Source organism: Perca fluviatilis, chromosome 18 (assembly GCF_010015445.1).
Source record: "Perca fluviatilis chromosome 18, GENO_Pfluv_1.0, whole genome shotgun sequence".
Classification (NCBI taxonomy): Eukaryota; Metazoa; Chordata; class Actinopteri; order Perciformes; family Percidae; genus Perca; species Perca fluviatilis.
This window is the reverse complement of record NC_053129.1, coordinates 14440262-14456350: the sequence shown is the minus strand read 5'-3', so window position 1 is coordinate 14456350 and position 16089 is coordinate 14440262. Positions and strand designations below refer to the sequence as shown.

General features: G+C 42.5%; 1 protein-coding gene across 3 annotated transcripts in view; it reads right to left on the bottom strand.

Moving 5' to 3' along the window:
- Positions 1–14158, bottom strand: part of evlb (Enah/Vasp-like b) — a 51428-nt gene extending 37270 nt beyond the window's left edge. Inside the window, exon 1 of one of the 3 annotated variants that reach the window (XM_039782583.1) lies at positions 13700–14158. In XM_039782583.1, the coding sequence (XP_039638517.1) occupies positions 13700–13704 (5 nt within the window). In that variant the 5' untranslated portion in view covers positions 13705–14158. Of the gene's footprint in view, positions 1–297; positions 1043–13699 lie in introns of those variants that run through there. The other 2 variants (XM_039782582.1, XM_039782581.1) reach the window with 2 other exon arrangements.
- Positions 14159–16089: the final 1931 nt, after the last annotated feature.

The window sequence follows — 16089 nt, the reverse complement described above, 5'->3', positions numbered from 1 at the left end:
AACACTTTTCTGCACAGCTAGCTAACACATTAGCATGCAGCCCCATCCCCCTGCAAGGGCAACCATCCGCTCACATCATACACAGAAACGCTTCATATGCAGCAGCAGCTGGGATCTGTTGGAAAATACAATCATGATGCTCTAGCTACAATTTGGGTGGATCTTAGAGGCAAGTGCTACTGACAAAAGCAAAAGGATACATCAGACCTGGGTGTCTCCACCAGTCAAGAATAAGTACTTGATCTCTCATGTATTGATGGGTCCATCGTAAACACCTTTCCCACCCTTAAAGCCTACCTGACTTTGAACTCAGTGAGCTGTGGCTGTGCTCCCGGTTCAGCACAGTAGATCTGGGGGAAGTAAAACCGGTGCGACTGAAGGTTGATGTCCATGGTGTCCACACACAGCAGACACACAGGTCAGCCCTGTTTAGCAACTACAAAAATGGGAGAAAGAAAAAACGTCTGTTGCTTTTTCCTTTGTCTGTCCTAAATTTCCTTCGCTGACACTTTTGCTAAAGGTCAGAGTTCAGCGCCAGCAACCCTAGACACCTTCTCCCCAAGTGGTCGCAGGGCTACAGAGCGCTACCGCCAGGAAGGCATCCCCCTCTTCTTCGTCTCCTCCGTGTACAGCACATTCAAACACCTCTGCTGCCCAGCACCGAACAGGCACACTAACCTATTTTCCCACTAGCAGCCACTGTACACTCAGCAGCTGTGAGCAAGAACAAAGATGAGTCCAGTAAAAGATGCTGCCTAGTAAAGACACAAAAAATAATCCTGGTTTGTGGTCAATAATTCATCCTTTAGCAGGTAGAGAAGCAAAATTAGGAAGAAATGAAGGAGAATGTTGAACTGTGGGGGAAAGAAAGGCTCAATAATGTGAGAGCAGCCCAGCTCAGCCACATACAGAGGAAACTGAATGGGAGATGAGAGTCCTTTGGTTTTTACGCTTCAGAGACGGAGGAGGGGGGAAAGAGAGAGAGGGATGGAGATAGAGAGAGATTCCCGGTGCTGTGAGGCGTTGCCCTCGCACTGGCTCTCCTCTCTGTGTCTCATTGGATTACCTCCTCCCTCTCCATCCCTCCTCCTCCTCCCATCCCTCCATCCCTCCCTCCCATCCTCCCCTCCCAGCTGTGACAAGAACGATGGGCCGCCAGCCCCAGAGGCGGCTGGTCCTGCCCCTCCTTCCCCCCTCTCTCTCCATCCTCCTCCTCCGCCTCCCTGCTCTCCTCTCTCGGCTGCCGGATTGGCCTAGGTGAGGATGCGTAAGCCTCATGGGGAGGGCGAAGAGGAGGAGCAACAGATTTTTAATTCATCTGATGGCTCCCGTGTTTTCTCGCATATGATTTTAGGTGGCATGTTGGGCTTGGGTGGAGCTCTGGATGCAACACAATCTCTCTCTCACACACACACACACACACACACACACACACACACACACACATGCAGACGCGCACACACACACACACACACACACACACACACAGAGATCTGACAGCTTTTACTGGAGGTTCTTTGCAACAAGGGACACAGGTGGAGAAAATAGATCCCTTTGTTGTTGTGTTCAATTGTTGTGGCTCAATTGGCTTTGGAAAGGGTCGATTTGTACATCAATGAAACATACCAAATTTGAGCGTGCAATGCCAACATTTGCCCCTTTAATATTCCCTTGCTCTGTTTATAGAGATGCATGCAGATTATACAGTAAGTTATATACAGTAAGTGGTATGTGGCTTTAACACTAATCTTCTGGGTAGGTTCCACATCACAGCAGCCTGCCAGTAACCAATAAACCCCTCCCATATTAACTGTACATACTTTGACATTCCAGGAAAATATCCCACCCGTGGGCTCTTTCTGCTGTAGTACAGCTCACTACACTCACATCACCCACATCTGTCCTGCTGTGTTTTGCCGGCAGGCAATTTCATTGATGGGACTGGCTATAGAACTGTTGTATGGCACGGTTTGCTCTGTAATCGGTGTGGACTGCAGTGGACATTACAATTTGACAGCTATTCAGTACTGTTTACTCGCCTGCTGACAATGGTGTTTGGCCACAATTCTTTGTGCCAATAAGGTGTCATCCTTGTCCTTTTTGATATCTGTTATTCTGATATTAGTTCACATATTTGCCAGACCCTGGAAAAAAACATATTTACTTTAGGCTACATGCAAATGTCTGCTTGCAATGAGTTGCATCATGTAGCCTTCTCGAACAAATGAGGCATCATTACAGATCCACAGCAATGTAAGCACAGTGATTTAGTAATGCACATCCACAAAGTTGGGAGACTTCCAAGAGACTAAAAATGGTCAAGGCAAGATTAAAAAAAGAATGGTTAAAATTGAAACTGTGGTATACTGACTAGTATGGGCCAAGCTTCAAAAACGCTTGATCCTACATTTCCCATAATTCAACTCAATAGCATCTTATATTAGACTTCCCCTGCCTATTAAATACCCATGTCTTTCAAACTCAATGCCCCAGTTTGTAACGCAGACTTTTTGTGCCAGGATTACCATGATAACATCATAAGGTTTAAAATACAGTGGAATACACGTTGGACCCTGACACTCAATCACAGCTTGCCTTCGACTTGCATAGGCAGGTTTGGGGAGTAACGGAATACATGGAACAGTCCAGGGTTACATAATTAGGATACAAAAAAGGTAACTATATTCCTTTAAAGTTACAGAAAAAAAACAATGTAATCAGATTACCAATACATTTAGTAGAAATGTGGATTATTAGCAGGATTGCAATTTTTTTATTTATTTTAAAATAAAAACCGATATGCTACTGTAGCTAAGGGTTCTGAGTTGCAGCTATACTTATGAAGGTAGGCTAATAAAATAATAAGACAGAGGCTCGGTAGTCTGAACCAAGAGGACAAACTCTTTATTATCTCCAACATTGTCAACGGCAGCGCATTACAGCTCTACCCCTTTCATTCTTACCTTTCACAATAAAAGCCCTTCGCTGAGAGGCAACCATACCTGCCAACATTCCACATGACATCATGACTTTGCGTAAACATACACGGCACTTTCCTAAAGCCAAATGGCGTGTTATCTGTACGCATTTTGAGCTATCCACGTGTATGTCTAGGTTGGGTTTAGGAAAATAACATTGGGAAAGGCTTTAGTAAGACAAAAAAACGACAAAAAAACGACAAAAACACGACGGTGACCAACGTCACACGCTTAGGAAAACAGTAAACGGTTGGGTTTAGGAAAAGAATATTGGGGAAGGCTTTATTAAAAAAATAAAATAAAAAAAACCCCACAGTTGATAAACACAACACACAGGACTCGATCCCAGAGCTCCTGGGTGAAAGTCCTGTGTTTTACCCATCCACCACCCCAACCGATGTCCCTCTGCGGACTTCCGTCCTTTCATACTACTCGCTACGCCGATAATTCACACGTAGGCCTAATCTAGGTCAATGGAGGCCAAACCGCGTTGATAAACACGCTAAAAAGCAATTATGCGTCTTGATAACACACCAAAATGACATACGAATTTGCGTGTCATACATACGCCACTTTATGAGATCAGTCTGCAACAATTGGTTTTAAAATTTGTGCGGGGGCATGGCGGCGCGACCGCTGTGTTTTAATGTGTTGGGTGTAATGTAATTTTTCCCGCCGTGTGCTACGTTAAAATCAATGCGACGCACCTTACAAAAAGCATGGAGGTTGTCAATATGACTAGGCAATATGGCATGTAAATTGTTGCGCCCAACACTGTTGAAATGTACAGCTATATTTTGATTTCTTTGCGGGAACACCGCCTTCAACTGCCATTTTTATCGGCTCGCTTCGGGTCTGAACTTTCCGCGAAGCTTGCGCAGAGATCAACTGCGCAACTGTGTTATAGGTTGCCAGGTTGAAGTGACAAACGGGTTGAAAACTGTATATGGTGTGTGGATTGTGTGAATAGGATATGTTTCATACAAGATCTGGCAACTGGTCAACATTAGACAAACACATTGGTCCGATTATTTATAAATGACTTTGGACCATGCAAATTATGGGAGTTTCCCGGGAGAAATAACAAATCGAGAGGGGTCCGGGACAAAAAAACGGGAGAAACCTGGGAAAAATGGTAGTGTTGGCAGGTATGGAGGCAACTCAACAAAATAGTTTACACCATGCACATGCACACACATTACAACCCTTCACAAGTCTTACACAACACCGTCTGGTCTCGAGGTAAACCAATGTGGTCATGTGTATTGCACTTTCATTGCAGGTCTATAGGCTACTGCCTTAATAATACATGAAAAAAGTTAAACAGAGGACAAATTTTTGATGCTAAAAATTTTTGTTTCCCTATTTTCTTTTCTATTGTTACATCGTTCGGTTATCTTACAGAATACACATGTGTTTAAATAAAAGTCATCTTATTGATATTTCTTCTCTCTTGTCTTTATTTGCATATTTAGTATTGAGGTAAGCCAATCCAAAAGTAAAGAAACGTAAGCAATCATTACTGGGATAATCTTGAAACAAGAAAAACTGAACTGCAAACCAATTGATTTTTTATTCCCACTGGCAGCATTTATTTCTTGTTTTCTAAAAAAATAAGTCCCAAGACCTGAATATGACACTGAATCCATTGTTAAGAGGGATGTTATTTTTGCCACGTATGAGTATATTGTGGAGTTTCAGCATTGTGATTTATAAGTTACATTAATTTCCACGGGGGCCAGTGTATCCACACAGATTGTACTCAGGACAGCAAAATCAATAAATGACATTCATTCCAAATTAAAGTTTGGCTCGCCAAGGGCTGTGTCTCTCACTATAATTCACTGACTTTAGACTGAGGCAGCACACGGTGCTACATTTATATTACAGTAATGCATGAATCGTTTCTCTCTGTGAAAAGACAGCGAATGACTGCTCGCTGATTGAACAGCAACCTCTGTTCAGGTCATTCATCCTTCTCTCTCTTTTTCTGTTCAAGAAGAGGACTTGTTCACCATCATATTCTAGGTCCTTGGTCTTTATCTAAGCAGTAATGAAAACTGTCACTGTGAGCAGAAAGCATAAGGGAGTAAAACACAAGAAAAGAACATGCAGCAGACTGACAGATCAGGGGTCACAGATGGGGAAGAGAGAGCATAGGGGAGGGGGGGTTGGAGTGTAAAAAAAAAAAAATGGAAAAAAGGAGGGGTAGAGGAGGAGACAGATGGACAGACAGGTAGAGAGAGTTAAATGCCTGGGTGGGATGGAGATAAACTGCGTAGAGGGAGGGAGGGAGGGAGGGAGAGAGAGAGAGAGAGAGAGAGAGAGAGAGAGAGAGAGAGAGAGAGAGGGCAAGAACATGGGGGAGGATAACAGAGGAGTGGTGGAGAGAGAAAAGAGGAGAACCGGAAGGGTGAAAGGACACCCAGCCTCCACTTACACTATAACACCCATCCCCCATCCCCCATCTCTCTCTCTCTCTCTCTCTCTCTCTGTCTCTCAGGTTAGACCGCGGAAACAGATTGTGTTCTAATCCTCAAAGCTACACACCTCCGTCTCTGCTGTGTGTGTGTGTGTGTGTGTATTTGACTGTGTATGTGTGTGTGTGTGAGAGAGAGAGAGAGAGAGAGATCAGCCAAGTGCTACTCTAACAACCTATTAGCATACAGCAGGAGAGATGGCCTTCTCTCTGACACACAGCATGACTGAGTAAATGTGTGTGTGTGTGTGTGTGTGTGTGTGTGTGTGTGTGTGTGTGTGTGTGTGTGTGTGTGTGTGTGTGTGTGTGTGTGTGTGTGTGTGTGTGTGTGTGTGTGGCAGAGAGGAGAGGAGAGAAGAGGACAGAAAAGGTGGAGGATGTGATAGAGCTTTTCTCCCGTTTTTTTGAAAATGGGTGAATCGCAAAGGCGAGAACAACGATGCTGTGCTGCATCGTTGCCATGAGAAGCTGCGGGAAAAAGCAACATCAAAATTTTGGAAATGTGTGATGTTTAACTACACTTTGACCGATTAGGTGGCATTTTGTGCTTGGATCCTGAGCTGTTCCCATCTTCCCCTGAATTTTCCTCTATCCATCGCTCTGGTTGACCTTCGTCCTACAGGAAATGGATGTACCAAACCTGTAACCATAACAGGGGTTTGCGTCTTTTTGTGAACCTTGAAGAGTATTTTCTATCCGCTAAAGGGGTTTTCAGCACAATTTTAACTCTTCCTTTTATATCCACTACAATAGTCTTCTGTGGTGGTTCCAGGTAATCTGCAGTCTCTGATTGATTTATCGATTTAACACTTACACACCCCTAACATTGGGGGACAGAAGTGGTATGGAATTCCTACACAGTTGACCCAACATAGATGTGAACACCCTCAAATTAAAGCTGAGTGCACACACTTTGACCTCATTGCAGTTGTTTCATTTCTAATCCAATGTGCTGGAGTCAAAACAACAAAGGCATGTGTCACTGTCCAAATACATGCAATAAAGCTATCCAGCCCCATGCTGTTCTGTATAATCCAATCTGATTTCCCAGTCCCTTCATCCCCACAAAACACCCACAATCCACCTGTATGCAGTCACGCTAGAATAAAAGTAAGGTGGAGAAAGAAAAGGGATTAAATGAGTGTGAGAAGTGTGACAGAGAGGAGGTTAAAGATCTCTGACGTTTCCTGTCTTCTTGGTTAACTCACACTAGCTCATCCTCTCAGGCCCTGGGGGTCGAATTTCAGCTGCAACCAAATACACACACGCGCGCACACTGTCTGACTCACATGAGCCGATCATTTTAATTACGCCACACGCCAATGGGAGTTGGCACGGGAGATACAGAGGGGGAAGGGACAGACCGGGGGAAAAGAGGAGGGAGTGATTTCCCTCTCATTCACAAAGATTTGATTACCGCTCTCTCACTTAAACACAAACACACACACACACACACACGTCTGTGTGGATCAGCCTCAGCGCTCTGCCATGTGATGCCTCAGTGTGCATAATTATGACTCACAAACCACACTGCTGTCACCCAGAATGCACTGTGTTATTAAACAGATTCACAACAGAGATAGGACACAGGGCCTTACACCTGACACTGGATGTATCATAATGTGCAACATCCTTCTCCATTTTGTGCCGTGTATGTCCGACTGCATTATGACAAATGTTGTCACGGATGTGATGTGGCCGCAGCTTTGTGCACAGGCATCGTGGTGCAATCTGTAAACTACAGCTTCTGCAGTATACAAATGTATACATATCCGTTAATTGTTTTCGTGCAAGCAGAGAAGCAAAACAACAAGCTGCTGAACTTTCAGCGCTCATACGTTGTCACAGATTTGTCACAGCATTCTTGTTTCTGCCCCATTAACAAAATAGTTTTCATAGAAAACTGTTTTTTGAAGCTTGTAGTATAAAAAGACTCAACCCTATGCGAATATACTGCATACGTGCACTGCACAGAAGTCAATTTTTATTAGGCAAGACCGCAATCTTTCCATAACCTTAACCAAGTGCTTTGAACAGCCTAAACATAACCAAATTGGAAAACAAATCTCTGTCACTGGAAGTGACAGAGATTGAGATGTTAAACCCCCATCAAAATGGTGTACCATTATCTATTTTAGCTGCAAGTGTCCCACATGCAAAAGCTAGTGGTGATCAAAAATCAAGAGAGGTAGTCAATATTTGTCAAAACAGCAATCAGCTTTTTTAAATAACTTGCATTAACTTGTAGATAATTATCTTGTAGATAATGCAAGCCACATTTCAAACTGATATTTTCACACCAGCATTTAACAGATGTTTGGACACTTTTGTGCAGTGGAAACAAGCTGTCATGTTGGTGACCTCTTGACGATGAATGGAAGTCCAATAATCACTCTCCTTTTTGCTCTTTTTTCAGTCTCCACTAACTCAAATAGGGAACTATCTGGCTCCAACTGCTAAACAAAACCATAACTGTTTTCTATGGGATCAAAAAAGCGTCATTCATATTTTGAGCTTGTAAAAAAGTGTGTAACTGTAGAGTTATTTTATTTATTATTTTGTGCATGTGTAATTCAAATTTGTGGAGCAATATTTTCAACAGTCAGGTTTCAAGTCTGAGCAACGGACACACATATTTCCTATCTGCCTGTGCGACCCTGAAGTTACAAGGACAAGTCATGAGTTACAAGTGCGAATTTTGACCCTGTTTTTACGCCTATGTTTTTTCTTTCAAATTGTTAAGCGAACTTTTAAAATGTTGGGGGAAAAAAAAGAAATGCGAATTAGGTGCGTTTCAATCAACTGGTTTTGAGCGAATAAACTAGGGTACAGCGTAGTTTCATCAAAAGTTAGCGCTATAGGCTACACATGGCTGTAATCAGCCAGTAAACAGAGTAAAAGATGCAGAGGTTGCTAACCTGAAAACATCTAACCCACCTACCAGAGAAAAATAGAGAGAGGTAATTATGCATTTGGTTCTCTTTATCAAGTTGTTCTTTGATGTCCATGAGTGTTAACCATGTTTCATACTGTCCGGTCATGCCACCTCGAGCGAGCGTAAAACCTTTTTTGTGCAATCGAGGGAGTTATTATATAGCCGTTTCCATTCAGCTTTTCTAATGTGATTCTTCAAAACGTGCATAAAAATGCGTGAATGGAAACACGACTAGTGACAACAAAGATGCTGAAAGACTCTAAAGCTGAAGGGAACCAGGTTTTAATTATCCGTGGGCTCGTCCGGAGTGACCCTTTCCACACAGACATAGTCATTTGATCCATTATTCATATGAAAATATTTATCATAGCAGCTTTAACTATTCACCAGATGGGGGTTTTAATGGGTATGAAGCACTTATGAAGCCTTGTACTGAACACTGATGTTAGACCTATTTTTAGCATCATAAAGTTACAAAGCAGTGCAGTGTTTACCATGTTGAGGGTTGAAAATTTCGAGGGTGTAATCAAGAGCACACACCTGCGCGACTTCAAAGCACGCAGCTGTGCACTGAGAGAGAAATCTGACCTCCAGCAGCTAGTCATGACTATTTAGTCTCGCTTTGCCAGACCCTGCTCCAAAACCCGCTGAAGGAGGGTCTGGCTACTTCACACAGCATTCGGGGATGGGAAAACGTGCTCTGGTTTAATGGCATTTCTTTAAACCAATCAGAATTGTCATGGGCGGTGCTAAGCTCCGCACAGAGCCGCTGCAAAATAGTCTTGCGAGAGAAAACTCAGATTGGACAGATAGTCTAGCTAGCTGTCTCAATGTACCCTGCAGAGATCTGAGGAGCAGTCAACAACAGTCCTCATAAATCCACCGAATTTAAAATTCCAACACAAAGAAAGCGGAAGGAAACGGAAAATACATGCATCTAGCGGAATATCACACTATGACTATTACAGGCAATACCATACACCAAGATATTTTGATTTATTTTAGGGCAGGCACCAGATGCACACAATATGGGTTTACAGTGTAGGTGTATTATGGAACTGCCAACCCCCCTCCCCCCCTCTTTGAAGCTCATGTTCCTCTTACAACACGCACCTACAGTGCAATAAGAAACCATACATTCACTTCCACACTTCTGTGTAGGGCTGGGACGATATGCTTTTGTCCCGATTCGATTCTTTCACGATACATGGGTGCCCATTCGATTTTCATTTCTAGAAGTATTGCGATCGATAGTATTGGGTATTGCGATTTTCTTTTCCTGCTTTAACAAAAACAAAAGTTGAATTATACACTTCAAGGGACAATATATCATGAGACATTTTCTAAAAAGTAGTTGTTTTCTAAAAAGAATGTACATCACATGTCAGTCAGTCAGTCTGACATTTATTTAAGAAGTACATAACATGGATTTTCTGCATTTTCTGTTTTGCTGAAAACGGATATGATGTAGTCGCCGTCAGCGGTACCGTATATCAGAAAATATGTAGGTGAATCATTGGTAAAATATATATATATACACACACACTAGGGAAAATAATGTATTATAAAAATCATCGCAAAAAATCATGCTACATAAGATTTTCCATTGTTTTTTTCCCCCACCCTGCTTCTGTGCACTTGCATTAGCCTGCCAGTTGCTATGAAGGAGCTGATTTCACATCTATGTGTTCGCTGTTGTCCTGCATTAATTCAGTACACAGTTACTATTATTGTTGGTATTCTTATGGGTCAAACACATACCACCAACTGCTCCTGTCAATATGCATCAGGCAACAGTGGTGATGCTGGATCGATAAAAGCCCACTGTATACTTTTAAAGCATAATGAAACACTCCGATGCACACAAATGGAGGTAATGGCCAGCATGGGTTGGCTCAGGCCGCAGGCAGAGCCACACATCAATCCTGCTGTCAGACTTTATGAGAGGGCTGGGTCAGCCACGAGCAAATGTACAAAGCGGTCATTTAGTTACAAAGTATGCCACTTAACATATAGGTAACGGGTACACAAGGCTTCATCTTGGTGTGTCGTAGTCAAGGTGGCACCCACATATGTCCAGTCATTTGCATAAACTGACAGTTAATATGAAATTATTATAAAGGACTTATTTATGAAATGTCAAATGTGCATTGAGTCAGTTTTATGAAAAAGGTGGTGAAATCACAAAATTAAATGATAATACTCCCGCTGCTGACATAGGATTATTCAAGAGCCTTGTTTCAGAAAGTGAAATAAGATATGAGTTAGTCATCTAACTTCAGAGCTCTCTGTGAAGAGAGAAATGTTTCATTCAGTATAGTCTCATTACAGGACAAAAGTCTCTAACTTAGTACGAGCAGTGGGGCTTCGCATGTCTGTTTTGTCTCACAAACAGTTCAAAATCCCAAAATATTCAATTTAATACTAAACGAAAAGTAGCTTGAAAAATGACTTAAATGATTGACCAATAAAACAAGACTCTACGGCCATGCCAGTGGCTCTGTGAAGCTGTACTCTGGTACAGCGGTGCTGTGAGCTAACTGCTAACTCTGAGTTATTGGTGTTGTGTCAGACCAGTAGACTAGAGACGGCTGCCTTTACAGTCTGTTAATCAATCAGTGGGAGAGAGGGAGAGATGGTGGAGAAGGAAACTGGAAAGATCAGAGGAATCAGACACTCAGGCTCCATCGACCCAGGGATCAGTCCTTCAACCCAAATCCCAGACTAGAATCACCAAGCCCGGCTTTACTGTCCCAGGATTTCCCCCCCAGAGGCCTACAGCACCTTCAACCTCTCCACAGCTGGACATAATTGAAACTAATGTGTCTCATCTTGACTGATGAGAAACAGATACTGTAGCTGTGTTGGTTTCAAGCTTTTGACTCCCTCGGTTATTGTAAAAGGATAAGCCCTGTTCAAGCATGACGGTTGGTTGGTATTATGGCTACATTCAAACATTTATATTAGATGATATACAAAATATGGCTGTTCATTTTCTGTTTAAACAACAGAGGAGACTAGTCTGAGTCTCTCTTTCTAGAAGATACCCAGAGGGGACTTTATATGATGTGATACAGTAGAATCAAAACAAATGCTGATTTTAAATCTAAACCCTGCCAATGACCTGTGACTTGTGTTGTCTTCCCGTCAACCTTTTTTCGACGTGTTTGATGCCTTTTTTTCACAGTTTTTTTTTTTTTTTTCAACCTTTTAAATTGATACATTTTTCTTCTACACATTTTCAGCGCTTATTTCTACGTCCCATATTTTCTGATATAAAACAAATTTAAAACGGGTCAATGTGACCCGAAGTCAACATAAGTGTTAAAAACACTTCAAAATAACTCTGTTCCTGCAGTTTGCCTTGGCGCTGCTGTATGTCTGACCTAGAGTAATGCATGTTTGAACTGCAGCTCACAGCATGGAGATCAATGCTCATTAGATCACAGCACAAAACATCTGCTTGTGCCCTACAAATGGGCATACTATAGTAGGACAGCAAAAAAAGACACACACACACACACACACACACACACAACTCAACTGTTCTACCAAACAAACACTGTCACACTACCAACATGTGGACAGAGAGAGGAAGATACAACCGGACCACACACACTGACAAGCAGAGACACACTCAAATGCACCCCCCTGGGCTGCAACAAACTGTATGAAGTACTGGCTTGTTGTGGTGAGTCACAGTCTATGTTGCCACCTACAGAGCACCTCTGTAAAGCACAGAATCACTTGTTCTAAATCACAGCTGAGCACCTAAGTGGCTGTCAGACAAAACCTAAAATATTTAGTCCATCAGCTGACAGCTTGTCAGGGTAATTTACATCAGACAAAAGCTCCAATGCAGGAAGAAAACGTAAAGTCCACACATAGTAGTTCTAAGCAGTTGTTGTTTAAGTGACAGATTAAAGAAGGAAATGGAGGATCCGCTCTTAGCTTGAAAAATTAAATTGTGGATGGTGGTAAAACAGCTCAGAAAAAAATACAATCTCTGAAAAATCTTTTAGCTGTCTGGTTTGATTGAAGTCTTTTATCATTTTCTGTTAGTGCAAAATAATGTCTTGTGTACTACATGGGGAAAGAAACAGTACTATACTGTGAGAATTAGTAGTGCATACTATATACAGAGCTATGTATGTACTATAAGACAAATGTATTCAGGTGTGGTCCTGGGTTTTAAGTTTAAGGCATTTGTCTAATTTACATCATCCTACAGCAGGCTACAGTACATGAGGAAAGAGCCTTGCTCAAAGGCACATGTCAAGTCATATAAGAGCATGTTTGGGACCATCAATATATAACAGAGAGCTGAATTAACAATAGAGATATCAGCAGCACAGAGAGAAAGTAACAATAAGAGCTTGAGGACCGTTTGTTAAAAGAGACACTAACCTGACCTATGGGACTATGGTGGATAAATCCTACTCTGACCTTGGTACACTCATTCACTCACAGATTTCTAAGCCAACAGCAATTAGAGTCAGCTCAGGGTTCCTCCTGTTCATGGTGAACCTGTGCCAACTGCTGGGGCCCCACCCACATCTGTGTAGCAGCAGGCTCGCTGCTGATTGGCTGCACGGTTGGCTCCTACCAGTAACATTTCACCTGATAGGCCCTGACACACTCAGCCAGTAAAACCAGTGCTTGCATCCCTGAGACAAGTGTCTGGATGCTCTCAGCTGATTGGTCCTCAGCTGGGAAGGTGTGTGCGCGTGCATGCTCATGTGGGTTCCATCTGTGTGGGTGTACACACATAGGTGTGCTTATGAAGATGAAAACACATGTGGTTGCTTTGCAAACCCAGTGATCACATATGTGTCGCAATTAAGTATCGTGACGCTTATAACAATTCTGCACGTGTTGTCTGGTTTCCATGACAACACCTCTTTTTTTTTCTCTGCAGACAACCTCCACGTGACACATCACAGAGCGAGCTGGAGACAGAGATGTTAGATGGTTTCATCAAAGCCTTCTCGCTGTGTGTTAACGGCTGTATATGCTGATCTGAGAGCAGCCGCTCCTCTTAAAGGTCCACATTGTGTCGGCCAGCAGGTGACCTGCCGGTCAATAAAGGCGCGTGGTCCTGTGATACACCTTTTGTGTCGCGGTCACATGCACATCACAGGCCTCTGCATGAAACTGCGCCAGTGAAACGAACAGTACGCCCGTTAATAGGATGTTTTGGCTTATCTTGCTCTATCCTTTAATATCCCATAATGATGATGCGCAGTGGAATCACAGCAGTCTGCGCTTTATTGTGCAGCAAACGAGCAACGCATGCTTCTTGCTTACCTCATCTTTCCTCTCCTGCCCGTTTATATGAGAGATGAACAATGTTTTCTGTGTGCTCGGTGCTTTGTCCTTGAGTTGAGTTCTAGTAAAAGGATCCAGTAGCAGCAGCAGCAGCAGCAGCAGCAGCACCTCTGGGTGTTGTAATTAAAAAAAACAGCGATGCTGCCAGCGAAGCCTGCAGCCGGCTGGATGTGCAGATGTTGAGGGTGGAAAAGGCGACAGGGTGTGGAAAATGCTGCACGGATGCCCACAGTTTCAAAGGTCTGGCTTTTTAAAAAAATAAGAAACGAAAATGTTATCCGGTGTCTTGTCAGGCGGCTGGTGGTTCGGCCGAGGCCATTTCAGAGGGAAGCACGCCGCTGTCCGCAGGACGAGAAGCCGGGCGGAGTGGCTGACAGCGGCTTCTGAGGTGCCATCTTTTCCCCCCTTCAACCACTGGGAGGCTGGATGGAGAGAGAGAGAGAGAGAAAGAGAGAGAGAGAGAGAGAGAGAGAGAGAGAGAGAGAGAGAGAGAGAGAGAGAGAGAGAGAGAGAGAGAGAGATACGGCTGCTGAAATATCAAGTCTTGGTGGTTTTGCTGCACGGTAGCGCCCTCGGTCTGCAGGCAGCTGCCGTGCACACCGTCTTCTTTGAGAATAAGTTCTGTCAAAATTAAATAACAATATTTTTTTGTCTAAATGAAAATAACACTCACACTGTTCTAAAATTATTTTATTCAGCTGCAAAACATGAACAGCTTTACAGGAACCTTAGTGATATGATTGGATATAAAATACAATGATTACCACAAATACTTTAAGCCTTTAAGACCCTGCAGAAATAGGTTTGTATATATTTTTTATTATAGTGTGTGTGTGTGTGTGTGTGTGTGTGTGTGTGTTAACGCGCGCGCCCGCGTGCGTGTTTTTAAAAATATATTTCTTTCCATCTGATATAATGAATTAAACACTTAATTAAAATCACTGTTTAAATCTGTCATAGCTACTTTGTCTTCTATGTCCTCCCATCCATTTCCCCTTCTTATAACTCTCTTACTGCTGACTTAAGGTATAATACTGCATGCTGCTGTACTGGCCTTAATAGACACAATGTGATACTGTAGCCTATACTGTATAAAAGAACACACAGAGTGTGTATGTGGCGCACGCACCTGTCAGTTGCCAGGATGGACCAGCTAACATCTGTCTCTGTCTGCAGCAGCCAGCTGCTGCTTCCTCAGACACTGGGGATCAGTTCATCTGAGGTTTTCTCAAAGACTGTTATTATGAAACACTAGTGTTGTGTGTTTGTAATGAAGCAGATGTGTGCATATTTGCATAAAAAAAGAAGAAAAATAGATTGAAGCCACACATATCTATCTATCTGGATATCACGGGCATAAGTTAGTGTTAGTGTCAAGAAAGAACTTAAACAGATCAGGATTACAGATCAACATGTCAATTTTATTTTACAATTGTTTTCTTTTTCATTTTTCTCTTCTCCATTGGAAAATACTCTCTTTTTAGCCTCCATGTTTTCAGAATTCAGGTTTTCTGGGTAGTCTTTATTGATATTTGCAAGAAATGATGTGAGAAGTAAGAAGTATGAAGTCACCTTATATCCTGCAGACCACGTCCTGTGTATTACTGCAGTCAATTTGTTTTGTTAAACGCTTGCACAAGACAGAACTCCTGCAAACAAACAAAAAATACAATAACATATATTTAAATGTATTTTGGATGTTTTTTCTTTAGTTTTGAATCATAAAAACAACTGTTAAGTATATACAAGTGCCCCATTTTATGACACTGTAGGCTTATGCCACATCTCAAGCATTAAATCAAACCTGGTGTGGTTTGCCTTCTCACCAGCAGAGGCCCTCCTAATTTTCAAAGAGCACAAGAATTTCCACTCAGGTCATACTGGGCAGCCACACATTGGCTTGGCGATCATGAAAAAGTTCAGCTTGTGCTGTAAAGGAACTTTTATTTTATTTAGTTGATATGGATTTCCTTGTGCAACTTTAATATCTACAGGATGTTACCTTTTTCTGATGACCCTGTTTGGGTCTGTGGTCTTTATCTCCACAGGAGGGCGCTGAGGCTGTGTACACTTACATCACATCACAGTGAGATATCTCTCTTATTTTATTTTTTTTATTTAGTTTAATTTATTATTTAACAAGTCTAAAACTGTTTCTACATTTGTCAGGATGTATGCACCTTATCAGTCCAGTCTCCAAGTTTAGATCAGTGAAGATTGTTATATATATTCACACACACACACACACACACACACACACACACACACACACACACACACACACACACACACACACACACACACACACACACACACACACACACACACACAGGAGAGATGTCACAGTGAGGGGGCTGTCTCACAGGATG